Here is a 13,977-nt window from a genome sequence, read left to right on the forward strand (position 1 = left end):
ACTCCTGCACTGCAATGGGATGGTCAGCAGCCGAAAAGGACAAACTTCAATTCACCTGCACTTCGCGGTTTCAGCTCCTCGCGTCTCCGCGTCTCAGCAAATAACACCACTGCAGACTCTCAGATAACACTCAGGACTTTCCTCGCATCTGGGGTCCAGCACTCTGTTGAGGTGGCTCACGCTTGGTCAGTCCTGTTTACTGGGAGTCTGAAGTATCTTCCACAAGCTCGGGTCTGACTTAAAAGTGATACACTCCATTTGGTGTTCCTCTCCCTGGCACTTCAGTTCCAGCAGCAGCCGTGAAAGTACAGCCAGCTCTGAGTGGATGTCCAAACAAGTTCACTTTGGAGTTGATTGGTCGCACCAACTCAAGGGGAGAAGTCGTCCTTGCAGGACTTTTCAAGTTGAGGCGAATTTCGAAGCTTCAGCACAGCAGCAGGGCTTCACCAGGCAAACCAACGGTCCATGAGTTGCAGCAGGCGTCTCTTCCAAGTTCTTCATCAGATTCCTTCGTCCAGTGGTTGACTCTGCCTTCCAAGCCAAAGAGCCTTGACTTTTATGCAGGTTTCTCCCATTCGTTCCAGCCTAGCTGTCAATCACAAAGCAGGGTTGCTGTACTTGCCAAACAGCCAGCCAGCCAATCACCTTTGGGTGCATTCCTGTAACCAAGGGGATTAAGCACAGGGAGTTTCGGGCAACTCCCTCACTTCTTGCCCCCTCCATACTGGAGGCAGAGGCGGGCTTCACTTGTTAATCCCGCCAAAAACAAAGCAAACAAAGGGCCCAAACCTGGTTTGGCACGCAGAGTAAATCTCAAGAAGGGCCTTTCCAGCAAGAAATGGTGAAAAAAGAAGACCAGGGCCATTTTGACAAAATGGGCACCCATGGGTGCTTTACTGCATCTGCAAACGCAGCCCACTGTACAAACTCCCAATGGTAGTTAAAAGTAAACCACTGCCACCAGTCATTAATTTTAGAAAGGCTAACATAAAAATGTTACATGAGAAACTAGACAAAGGGGATACTAAGTTCCAGCACCCTCTGGTAAAATAGTGTGTGCTGGATCTAGAATGTTACAAACTGTAAGTAAAGTCAATTGCACTTTGCTGCTCTTGGAAACAGTAGTTTCACCAAGAGAAGGTATTTAAACCTTTGGGATCCTAAGAGACTTCCCTGTGTCGCTGCACTGAAGGTGCTGTGTGTCACAATGCAAAGAGGATGCCTATGGAGTTTGTCAGACTCCAAAACCAAAAGAAACACAGTGTTTTAAATCACAGAACAAAACATGAGAGAGTGGGAAAAAGGTATCACTCTCTCCAGGTTGAAAATTAAAAAGTCCTAGAGTCCAGCAAAAGTGCTGGGGGTCTCCAAGGTAGAGAGGGATTAGCACATTTCTGAGAATTCTCCCTAACAAGAAGTATGAATGAGTGTATCATTGAGTACGCCTAATCAAATAGGTTGACTCGAGCTGCAGCTGTTTGTATAATTGTGACATCACCACGTTTCTCATGAATTGTGGACTTAAATAAATGTGTATTTTTTTATTAATCCGGGTCACAAGTTCTTACAAATAGTTCTGTTCACCACCTTGGGTCTCGGTCCATTGTTTTTGTGTATTACTGTGGCATGGCATGTTTTACTCATCATTTATGATAAGGCAAGCGTGTTAAGTGTTTTTACATGTCAGACATGTTTTAAGGACTATATTCTTATGTGTAGGTACTGTTATATGTTGGCAGAGCCACCTTGGACATGATTTCTTTCAGTGTCATTACTGTCATTGAGCACACAGCAAACATGAGTATGTTCTTATATAGGAGTACTGGCATGTATAGGTGCAGTCAGCACAGAAATGTATGGGCGCATCCAACGTGAAAATGGTTTTATAATGGCAAATATTGTGGGGGAAAGCATCATGATTATATTGTTGGAAATGCTCCTGGGCACTGTTGGTGACTTGCATCTATTTGATTGTTTCATTATTTACCCTACAAAATCAATTGCAAAATGGCTGTCTTTTTGCCAAATGTTGCACCATTTTAATCCATTATTCAAAAATTCTCTTCTAGGGGGCACAACCCCTCTAAGTCCCCCTAGTTGGTCAGGGCTCCCTCCCTACATGCAGTCCCTCAGATATCTTTGTAGCTAATATTTAAGCACCTCCAATTAAATAATTCGCCATCACCCACTGGTAGACAAAGGACTCACGTTTACTCAGAGACCCTGGACAGGGCCCCACAACACTCCAAGAACAAAAGTAGCTGCCTGTGGTTCTCTCTGCAATTTTGAACCCCTTTGAGCACTTGCGAGCTATGCCAACCTGATCATTGCCTGCCTGTCCCATGCTTCTTTGAGCCAAGTGCTGGTGCCACATATTGAATTGCATTATTTTACTGATCATACAAGCTCAATTAGTGTGATTAAATTATTGTATTTTTATATAGATCCTTGATTGACATTTATTTTATGTTGCTACCACTGTATTATTTTTATTTTAGATTTGCCCTTTTGTCCACCTCCCGACACCCATGCCCCCTCTCCTCCCCTAATGAGTACAGCCTGCTATGGGGCCAGGATGCCTTAAAGAGCCGAAAGAGGTGTTCCATTCATGCTGTGCCTGTTTCGCCTTTGTTATTAATTTGTCTGTTTTTTTTTATTTGTTACAAATGCTTTTGGGCTTTCAAACCACCTTAAGTATGCATAAAATGAATTCAAACATATTTCAAAACATCATATCCAAACATTAACACTAAAAAATCATTACAATAAACCATTTTCCACACCTCCATTTAAAAATGTGCACATTACAACCGAAACTGAAACCTGGTACCCTCGCACACATCTTTCCCAAAAAACACTGTTACCAGCTGAATCGTGATAATATGCAAATTGAGTCCAATCCAGCAATCTGGTTTCTTTTAAAGTGGCATCTTCCTATTTGGGATCAATGCTGGTTTAGTAGTAGTGGGGGCTGAGCAGGAGTTTAGAAACCACTACTCATTCCTGTACTCCTACAGAGTAGTAGTGATGTCGTCCCACACAGGTTGCGTAGGATCCATCGACGATTCATACTCTTACATCACCTTGCAGACAATGTGGCCTTACATATTTGCAGACAAGCCATCGGAGCATCAACACTGCATGCAGGATATACACATACACATGTCAATATGATGTGCACATGCACCGAAGGTAACAAACAGTGGTAGGTGGGCATGCACAATCCAGATATATAGTGATGTACACCACCTTCTACCCGATCAGGCACACAGGTCTTCCGGTAATTATGCTTGTGCATACGGTAAACTAACATGCGTAGTACAATGATATATGTGACATTGTGCTTGTATACAGTATGCAATGTGCTTACATGATGTTGATCGTGCATATTGTAGTACAAATAAGGGAACCGAATGGGTGACACATCAACCATGCAAATCGAAACGTCATGAGGGAGGTTTTTTTCTGACCCGTACCACAGAAGTTATTGATTGAACTCACAACAGCATACCCATGTTGTACAGTGGCATTGTATGTGCACTGACGGACAAAGTAGAGCATGCACTGAAAAGACCTGGGGAGGGTGAAGTGGAAATCGGATCACTTCGAATCTAAGTATACTTGTGATGTGCCCCGCAAGCACCATGTCCGATTGTTTACACCTGCAGCCGCGTATCATCTTAAAGTGGAGTATCTGGGACACAGGTGTAAATATGTTCTCATTATTTATCCATGTTTTCTAAATGTTATTCCCGACCAAATCGCTTTGAAACATATGTTGAGTATGTGTCACTGACCTGGTTACTCCCGCCTGCAACCTGGTTCCATTGGTCCGTAATGGCAGCATGATGCACACGTGGCTGTGTTCAGATACCAGGAGTCGGAGCAATACCTAATGATCCATTCGTATGCATGGAATCTATGAAGCGCACATACAGCTGAGAAGCAAGGGAGCGCTATACCAAGAGAACATAGCCAGGGGGTTAGCAGCAAAGTTCATGGGTAGCAGAGGAGCTGGGTTTGGGTAGAACGAGCAGGGTGGGGGCAAACTCTAGAGGTGAGAAATAGGGCTGATTGAAGCGATTAGCAATTGGTGAGATGTTTCTTTGAAATGTAAGGCCCGGCAGTTGCTAACTGGAGGTGGAAGTTTGCTACATTGCAAACCGGAAGTGATAAGTGTCACCCGAGGAAGAGGCGTAAGTCCACAACCTTGTAAACCGGAAGTGAGAAGTGTCACCCGAGGAAGAGGCGTAAGTCCACAACCTTGTAAACTGGAAGTGAGAAGTGTCACCGGAGGACAATAAATCTTGTTTCAAGCCCAGGAGATCCAAAATGGCCACCTTAAAAGGGGCTTCAGGACATTGTGTTGCTTAGGAGGCTGGGACCCAGAAGATTTGTTGCTTGACTCCAATAAATGTGCTCTTGTGTTTCCAAAAATATACATTAGGCCTTATTACAACAGTGGTGGTACAGTGATAATGGCGGCGGTAGTGTTGCTGGTGCCGTTATCACTGTACTGCCACATTACGAGTTCTACTCGTGGGTGCCGCTCTTCACGCCTGGTCAGACCAGGCGTGCAGTGCGGCAATAGCAAGCAGAACAGGATGGTAGCAACGGTACCATTATGAACGGTACCGCTGCCACCATCCTCCCCATGCCCATTGAGCCCTATGGGGGCTCAAATGGGAATGGGGACATACCGGCTCCGGGTCCCGCGAAAGGGGAATTACTGGGCCCGCCCAGGTCGGAATGACCCAGTAATTCCCCTTTCGTGGGACCCGGAGTCGGACCTGAGTTTGGGGTAGCCATGCCCTTATTAAGGGTATGACTACCTCCCACCTCGTAATGATGTGTCTGTGGTTATTTTGACTGGGAAAGTAATCATGGCATCTATGCTGGGATGTGGGGAGGGTCAAAGTAGGGGTTGGCCCCGCTATGAAAGAGCACCCTATATATACACTCTAGTCAATGGATGGATGTATTTAAAGGGTCTAACAATATGCTCGTTGCTCATGGATGCACGTGGTGGATGCATGTTCAGCATTACCTCTGCCGAAGCCCGAAAGTTGGGTAGTGTAAGGGTATCAGAAGACATGCTTTTATGGGATATGTATAGGCAAGGTACATCCACCGCTCATGTACATTTTATGTGTCCATCTTTAAAATGTTTTGCTCAACACTTTTTTTGTGTTCATGCCATAATTATGTAGCACCCAGGCACGTTAACGGCATGAGTAGTTCACAAGTGTAGTAATAATGACTTTGCAAGATACCCATCTATCCCCCACTTGAGTAGCCGCCTGCATGTCAGCGAGCTACTAGTCATGTTTTGTTGCACCAGGCACATGAACAACATGCACATGCTTTAACCTCTAGCATGGTGAATGAATTGCCCATTGGTTTAATGCCACCAATGCGAGAAATGCTTGGAATGTGGAGGACATTTTCGTTTTGAGGTCTGGCTGAAAGACAACACCTAAATTGGCCACATACATCGTGTCGTCCACCACACTTTGTCCTGTGAGATGTTTTAGACGGTATCCAGTTAAATTGTCGAATGCACATTTTCGAATGCCTTTTTGTCGAAAACAAATTAGCCAAAAAAAAAAATTCTGAATGTTTTTTTTTTTATTTTAGATTTTTTTTTTCGGTTTAGTTAGTAAAAAAAAGCGAAAATAAAAAAAATGAGGGGTTGGGGGACCCCCCAAATAAAAAAATAAAATAAAAAAAACATTCAGATTTTTTTTTTCGGCATATTTGTGTCGAGAAAAACGCATTCGAAAATGTGGCAATCGAAAAAGTCACTATAAACCGTTTTAGACTAGTACTCTCATCGACCTCAGCCAGAACATTCAATGATGAGAGAGCATGTGAGTTGTAGTCGGATATATCTGGTGAGCGCAGGTCGGGAGGATAGCTCAGGGGCAACATGCTCACCTTGGAAACAAGACGACACAAAGCAACACAGGTTCGATTCCCGGGTCCACGCTTAGAAACCTCTGGGTATTAAGCGTGTTATAAATAACCAATCATATCATATCAAAGGGGCATGTGGAAAAAGGCAATAGCACCTGTTTTTCGAGCCTCTACTCTCTGGAGGCACGTCCTTCTTCGTTGTCATTCCTCATTTGAATTTGCTGGCATTGAGAATTCATTGGACACTTCCGTGTAGCTACCATTCTGCATGTCAGATTTGGGCCCTTTTCATAGTCCCCCAATGGTTAATGATTATGTGGTCCTCCAAATGTTTTGGATTTAAACTTCCCTCAACATTAGCCAGTGGTGACCGACCATTCATGAGAGTTGTAGTCCAAACTGGAGAGCCACTCGAGTAACCATTTTGACACCTTGAGAAAAACTCAAAACTCACCTCTTCAACGAATCTCTCCTCCTCAACACCTAGGCCATCACGTTGCCCTTCGTGCCACATGACTCGCTAGACGCCACCCACCACTCTCCTCACTGCCAACTCGTACAACTGTACCCCGCCTCTGTGCCCCTCTGTGTCCTACCTCCTGCAGGATATCTGTTCTGTTGTTACCTTGGTAAAGTGCTAAACTTATGTATGTGAATTGTTGTATACCTCTGTAAAGTGCTTCTCAAAGCTAGGTCCGCGCTCAATAAATTCAATAATAAAAATAATTGTCCCCCCTTTACTTCGCCCAGAACACTTTGTCAGCACCTCATCTACCTTGTCTTCAACAGACATTTACTTCTTCACGCCTTTACTTTGTCTGCATTTTCACATTGTGATGGTGGCAATGGACATGGCTAAGGTTAGCTTAAGGTTAGGTTTGGGGTCAAGGGACGGCATGGGGAAGAATATGGGGTTAGAAAGATGTGGGGTAGTAATAACGTGAATGCCACAAGAAATGAAAGATTGGAGAAGTAAAGGTATGGAGAAGTAAAAGTGCCAAAGTGAATGTGTGGCGACGAGAATGCAGGCGATGGAAAGACACACATCGTCCAAGCTCATTGCAATGTGTGCGTGAGTTACTGTCATGGCGTAGCAATGGTTTTTTCACGCGCTTTGTCCTTTTGTTGCTTTTAGTCAGTCCCACATTGTTTATCTGTGCTTCTGTGCTTAATCAATTCATGTTTGGCTGGATATACCATTGAGTTTACAGAGCACATTAACCCTTTGTGAATCGGCCCCTATCTTCGATATTTTTTCAATGCAACATGGGGGCAGAGGTGCTGTTGCAGACGGAGCGTAATTGCACATAAAATGAATTCGTTTTCGACACTGTTGAAACGAGCACATTTCTTCTAATTACTATTTCAAGTGTCTTCCGGTGTTATCAGGTGGCTACATCTGCCTAGCTTGTGGTAGCATTGACACCTTGATCCGAAATAACGTAAAAGTAGAGGAATCCATTTGGCAACTGGAGAGGCGACGTGCTGCTCTGCGCTGCTGCCAGCACGAGATGTCCGCCGCCAGCGCAGTGCCCCCGCCTCAGCTATAGGAACTGCTCTTCACAGAAAAGGAGATTGCTTTGATTCCCCATCGTGGTGCCTGTCTTCCTGGGCACAAATCAATACTTAGTCAGAAGTTGGGCACAGTCCAGGAAAATACCAGTCGCGTTACATTTTTTATGCCCTGCCTGATAATCCCTCTTCTCGTTTACGGAATGTAATTAGGCCATAAAGTCTTACACAGACACACTTACATTTATTTCTAACAAATCTGATTTTACATAATAGGAAACACTTGACTGGAGCTACTTTCGTGGCCACGGGGAATTCCTCGGATGGATGTCAAATTACCCTTCCGTGCAATTCCTGAAACATGTCGTAACATTTCATTTGCAAGGAAATGGTTACAATTACGGCGGTAAAACAGATCGCATATTCTGCGGGCAGCAGTGTAGTGCACTTTACGGTGGAAGACGGGCCGGCTGCGCGTCTTGGACTCGGGAGAGGGGGGCAGCTCGGCGGCTCCTGCTGTGATGGTGTGGGCTGCAGTCACGCCTCCCGCTGCCAGGACGATAATCACTCATGAGGAAGGAAGGCTCATCAGCTCCACAGCGATGAGTGCCCTTCTCAAGCTGGGCGCGGTCCTAAGTACCATGGCCATGATTTCCAACTGGATGTCCCAGACTCTGCCTTCTCTGGTGGGGCTGAACGCCACCCGGCTGCCTTCCTCCGACCCTCTGGTAAGTCTGCCATCGTCTGTTCCATCGCTGCCAGCGCTGGACCCATTACTCAGCGGGGCCTGTTGGTTCCCGAGGCACGTGTGCAAACTTTCCGATTGCATGTTTCTCTTTTAACAATGAGGCTGCCAGGTGCCAGGATGCAGATGCCGGGGAGTAGAGGAGAGATTTAGAATGCACCCGGGGCAGATTTTCAGGAGTTTACAGAAATACCCAATATATGTTGCTGACAGGTGTATTGCTTTGGAAAGATTGTCTTCGCCTGACGAAGGTACATTTAATTGACGATACTGCCGTTTTCTTCTGCAACATCTACCGCATGTAAAACTTTTGGGATGCGGTACCCGTACTTGCCAGGTGTATGTGTGTTTACGTTTGCATTCTTGCTGCACACGTGACGTCGGGCAACTTTTGGTCGCATTTTAAAGAGGTGGTTGGTTTTCCCACGAATTGCTGTGCTTAATGAATGCGCTTATGTATGTGCTTACTTATTTATTGAGGTGGTTGTTTAACATTCCGTGCCCATGGCAATGCCATCCTGTGGGCAGATGCCAGCTTTGCAACTAGCTGCACCATACCACTTCACCAGCAGACAGACACATTGGTGAATGCAGAGGCATTTCTCATATTCTAATAATAGCATTTGGTTAGCTGTGTTTTTGGTCTGCAAATAACGCTCTTTGGAACAACGTCGTCCCCTTTCTCCTTACTAGTACGACTGAGCAGCACGGTCCTACGTGAATTGGGGCAGCCCTGCAGAATCCACATAGGACCATGCACACTTCCAAAGGTGTTAATGTTAACGGGCACTTGTACAGCGCACTATCACCATTCGAATGGTCCCCTGGCTCTCTGGCGGTTCTGAAAGCAGAGTGTCCAGGGAGGAGAAGGAGGGGGTTAGAAGGGTATAGCTGCACTAGGTAGAGCAGGGGTCTTCAAACTGTGCAGGGCACCCCCCCCCCGCGGGGGGCGCGGCCACATTCCCGGGGGGAGAGGGGAGGCGTCAGTCCCCAGCTTGACATTTTTCTAAAATGGAGGAAATAGGCAGTGTTTTTTGTTAAAATATAAGCAAATTGTGATATTTAACAAATATTTATTCAGCAACAATGGTCGGAACTACTAGCTGTATAGTGTAGTGAAGAAATTCATCAAACTGGCTCACATTGTCAAAACAGTGGCCCATTTAGACCAACAAAACTGGCCCATGCTAGCATTTTGCATTTTTGGTTTGGGCATTGCCCTATTGCCCTGTAGGCCAGACCGTGCCTGGTGGCTCATCCTTATTGGGCAAGAGGGCGTCGGCCCAGTCGCCCCCTCACCCATTGTGCAGGAGCCGAGGAGCCAGCCCAGTGAAACACTGAGCACCCCCCCAGCTGATTTTTCCAGCTGAGGGAGTGCTCCTGGGCTGGCTGAACTGTCTGGTAGAGTGACATGTGTTATGTCCTGTTGACAGCCTCAGTTTGGTTTGCACTGTTCGCTGAGCTTCGGTGCGATTTTTGGATCGGTACAATTCCCATGTGCTGTTGTGCATGACTATGTGTTGTTTGTTTTGTTGTTGCAGTGTGGTGAAGTGTGTGCAGACTTGTGGCTGTGTGTGTTTGTGTTAGAGAAGTGTATGCAGAAATTGAGATATTTAGAGTTGGGTTATTGGGAATTGTTCTTACCGTGTTGCTGTGGAGTACTGTGCTACTCTTCTCTGTCCGTCCTGTGTGTTGGGTATTATGTGGCAGTTTAATCGACTGGCACTACATAGGGTGGTGGTTTTCCTCTGCATCTTTCTTGCAGTTTGTGGGTCTGAGAGGTTGTGATGGCCTCAACCCATCACAACATTGGCTAGATATGATTAGGTTAGGGGTTTTGGGTGCCTCCCTGGGTTTCTAGTGCAGGATCCCTAACTTCTTGGGGTCTGTGCCCTGAGCCCTTTTGTGTTGGCAGTATTGGTTGATGGTCCACCTGTCTGTGTCTGGGGGTCCTGTTTCCAAAGTATTGATTAGAGTGGGGTATTGTATGGGATAGTTATTTATTCTGCTTTTCTCTCTGTTTTATTTTACCGTCTGTGTTTTTAGGGGTGTGTCACAAAACAGCGATCAAAGCGGTCGATGAGGAGAGTTGATAAAGTACAAGAAGATGTTTACTTGTTTGCTGACAATGGAAAGCTGGCTAGCCGAGGATATATTTAATGAGATGTGAACCTGCAACTTGAACTTGCTGTATGTGTGTGATGGTTACACGTCTACCCGCACTGAACATATGTGGCTTTATTGCCAGTAAGAGTACAGCTGACTGGATAACACGTTTTCTTCTACAACTGTTGATTTTCTCTTCTTTCTTGTAAAAATCATTTATTTTGATTGAATCAAGTAAAAAAAAATAAAAAAAATAACACGTTTCTGATTGGTCAGTAAATGGGGTCCCCGTGTATAAAATCCACTCCATGTTTTAACAAAATCCGCACAAAATATATCTGAATACACTGAATCTGAATTGGAGTTATTTACATAGACGGTGGTTCTGGTGACAATCTGGTAATGTTGGTGGGTTCTTATAGGGCAGATTTGAACCCCCTTGGTAATCAGTGCAACAGTGGATACATGTTTTACCTCTTCGAGGTTTTGTTTTTTAAACACCAGTTTGCGCCAGACTTGCAAGTGCTTATACAAGTGCTGTCACCCGAGGCTCAATAAGTCACAGCAACCGTTTATGCTCTTTCCACAGGTCTCCTTATATCTGTACGCACAGTCAGACTTCACACGCCTAGTGCTTTAGCACATGGACTGTATTATATGAACGGAAAAGTTAGAATTACTGTCGCATAGAGAGCGCATACATTGTATGAACTGATTCGGTTGCCGGCGTGTCTTAATCTACAAGAAAGCCAGCCAATCTGCCCGTGGCGTTGTTCGGGCGAGGATCAGTGCATGACAAAGCCGAAAATACCAAATCAGAACGAACTTTTGTTATTACTCCCTGTTACATGGATCGTTGTTAGTTCAAATTGATGATTAATGGATGAGCGCAAGCTGCGGTAATACAGACCTCAATATGTCAGTAGAAGGTGTGCTTGGTTCTGAAAATGGGAAACTGTATTTGCGTTTTATTTAACAGTAGTACTTGGAATTTGAATTTTGCACCTTTCCTTGCATTTGCACATTTTTGCATTTTTTTCAAAGCACTCACCCAGCGGGCATCGAGGCGCTGTTACAGGAATATGTCTTAGTTGTGTATTTATAACGCGCTTAATACCCAGATGTTTCTAAGCGCGGACCCGGGGATCGAACCTGTGGTGCTTCGTGTTGTCTTGTTTCCAAGGTGAGCACGTTGCCGCTGAGCTATCCTCCCGGGACATTTATATCTAACTTCTTAAAACATGTGGCCAATTTTGCCTTAAGGAAGTAGATACATATCCTAATCGGGGGATGGGGAAGGTATGGGACAAACTCTTGATGACCCCTCAAGCGCCCCAGTAGTTAAAAAAGCTTAAATTTATATAAAAAATATACACAAAAAGTAACAGAAATGTGCGACATATAAACAATTTACACACTTGATGCCTCCGGGCCTGATGGTTTGCACGTTATAAATAAAACAAATACAAATACAAAATACTTGGACCCAAAAAAAAACCCCAAAAAAAGCCAAACATGGGCGGTGTTTTAGGGGTAGCATTTACATGCTATGCCACTAAATGGGAACTGGAAGGGAAGTCGTATGTCTCAGAATTTATGATTGTGCAGGGAATATTATTCTCTGATAAAAGCCAAATTAGTTATTGAGTTTTCACAAAGGTAATTTAAATATGGATTTCTGACATGGTGCATAATGGGATTCACAGATTGGCAGAAATTGATAGACCTCTTGACATGTGAAAACCATAGTTTACATAAAAAGAGAAATCTTGAACAGAGTTGTATACCCCTTAAATTGAAATGGCAAGGTGGCTATTTTACCCCCTTTCTTCCAAGGAAATGTTATTAATTTAAATATGTATGTCATTTTCCTACATAAGTGGACTCCTAACGCTGAGTGTTGATTTCTTTTCTATCTCAAATGTATACCCTCATTCTTGTGTGCCCCTTTATTGTATCAAATCAAAATGTTTGGCTCTCCAAAAATCAAAGGTTCTATCTGAAACCCAGGTCAGTAGACAAAGTAGCCAAACATACCATACCATTTATTTGAATGTACATGTCCAAACAAGAAACCGACGATGCCTTGCATCTAGAGAAGACTCAGCCCTAAAATAAGAAAGTTACAACTGAATGGAATGTTTTTCTATGAAGCAAACACTTGTATATCGCATCCGAGAAAAATAACAGAAATATATATTATAGATATATGATGAGAATATTTTTTGCTTTCTTTGAAATGTGTTGCCAACCATCACTGATAACTTTAATGTTCATATTGGAGATGTTTGCTTATTTCTGTCTAGAATAGGGATGTTTTTGGTTATTATGAATGTAAAATTAGTGAGATATTGGCATTCAGGTTGTGATTTATTTCTGTAGACAAGTTGCCTTTATTTAGAAGTGATTTTTTTGGTCGCACACCACAGCATTCGAAGTTAGCGGGCCACGGTTGATTATTTTGATTTGATATACTTTTTTATTGTATATGTTTTGTTCAAACCTTTACAAAAGAAAAAGAAACATCATGTAAATTACAAAACTATTAACCATACTAAAAATAACTCTAGTACAAGAAAGGAAAACTTTTAAATATTTTACATTGGATTGATACAGAAAATCTTTGGAATGGGTACTAAAGCCAACATCCTATTTTAAAGTGCATGTGCCTGTTAATCAAATGTTGGTTTACCCAGAAAAATTGAAATAATCCAATTGAGTGATAACATTGCTTAATTGGTAAGAGTCAATTAATAAGAATTTGTCTAAACTACATACAGGGGTCTACATCCATTTTTAAAGTGCCTATCCCCATAGTATGGTATTAACAAGTACCCAAGATAGTGTTAATAGGCCACAAGGATTAGAGTTTTTTATTTTTTTATTTTATTGGTCCTTTATAAGGTGCTTATACAGCAGGATTAGTGTTTCAAATCGCTGCAAGAACAGGAGAGGGAACAAGGAGCAGAACCAAACTGTGAAAAAAGACAATGAAAAAAGCAAATGACAACAGCGATCCTACTAGGCCTTGTGACATTCGGAGCATGCAAGTGTGGAGAGAGAGCGGGGAGAGGGTAAGGGGCTAAGTGCTAGGGGGCCCCCAAGGAGGGGTGGTGCCAGTGTGCCCATTTCTGAGGCAACAGGTAAGTACAAGGCAGAGATTACCTGGTGACAGGAAGGTCAGCTGCCACACAAGTAAGCGCTCTGACCTGAGGGACACCACAGGCCAGTAAGGGTCTGAAGGCAAGTGCAAGGGGGCGGGTGCTGTGGATGATTGGGCAGAATGCCAGGACCCAATTAAACTATTGAGGGCCTAAACTGTTAATCTCAGCGACTGGGGGGGGACTTACACAGGAGGGGGAGAGGAGAAAAGGAAAGTCTTGAGATGCTTGCAGAACCTGAGGAGATTCGGCTCAAGATGGAAAGATAGAGGGAGGTGGTTCCAAAGGAGGGAGCCAGCCAAGGAAAGGGAGAAGCTCTTGACCAGCAGAGAGTTGGTGCCAGATAATTTGAGAGATCTGAAAGGAGAGTATTTAGTGAGAGCGAGTTGCAGATAGCATGATCCCCGGCCCCAGATAGCCTTGTGGATGATACAGAGGGATTTAGATTTGATCCTTGCAGCAACCGGGAGCCAGTGGAGAGATTTTAGGGCTGGAGAGATGTAGTTCCTGGGCTTGAGGCCAAGGATACGTCTCGCA

The 13,977-nt window shown here is 44.1% G+C and overlaps 1 protein-coding gene across 2 annotated transcripts in view; it reads left to right on the forward strand.

Annotated features, from left to right (window-relative positions):
• The window catches only part of OLFM3 (olfactomedin 3), an 886,642-nt gene that overhangs the window by 387,077 nt on the left and 485,588 nt on the right, over positions 1-13,977 (forward strand). Inside the window, exon 1 of one of the 2 annotated variants that reach the window (XM_069641558.1) lies at positions 7,979-8,156. The exons of the other annotated variant lie outside the window; for it this stretch is intronic. Within the exon in view, the coding sequence (XP_069497659.1) occupies positions 8,031-8,156 (126 nt within the window). The 5' untranslated portion in view covers positions 7,979-8,030. Of the gene's footprint in view, positions 1-7,978; positions 8,157-13,977 lie in introns of those variants that run through there. 2 annotated transcript variants of the gene reach the window in all.

This window comes from Ambystoma mexicanum, chromosome 1q (assembly GCF_040938575.1).
Source record: "Ambystoma mexicanum isolate Mex_15411 chromosome 1q, UKY_AmexF1_1, whole genome shotgun sequence".
NCBI lineage: Eukaryota > Metazoa > Chordata > Amphibia > Caudata > Ambystomatidae > Ambystoma > Ambystoma mexicanum.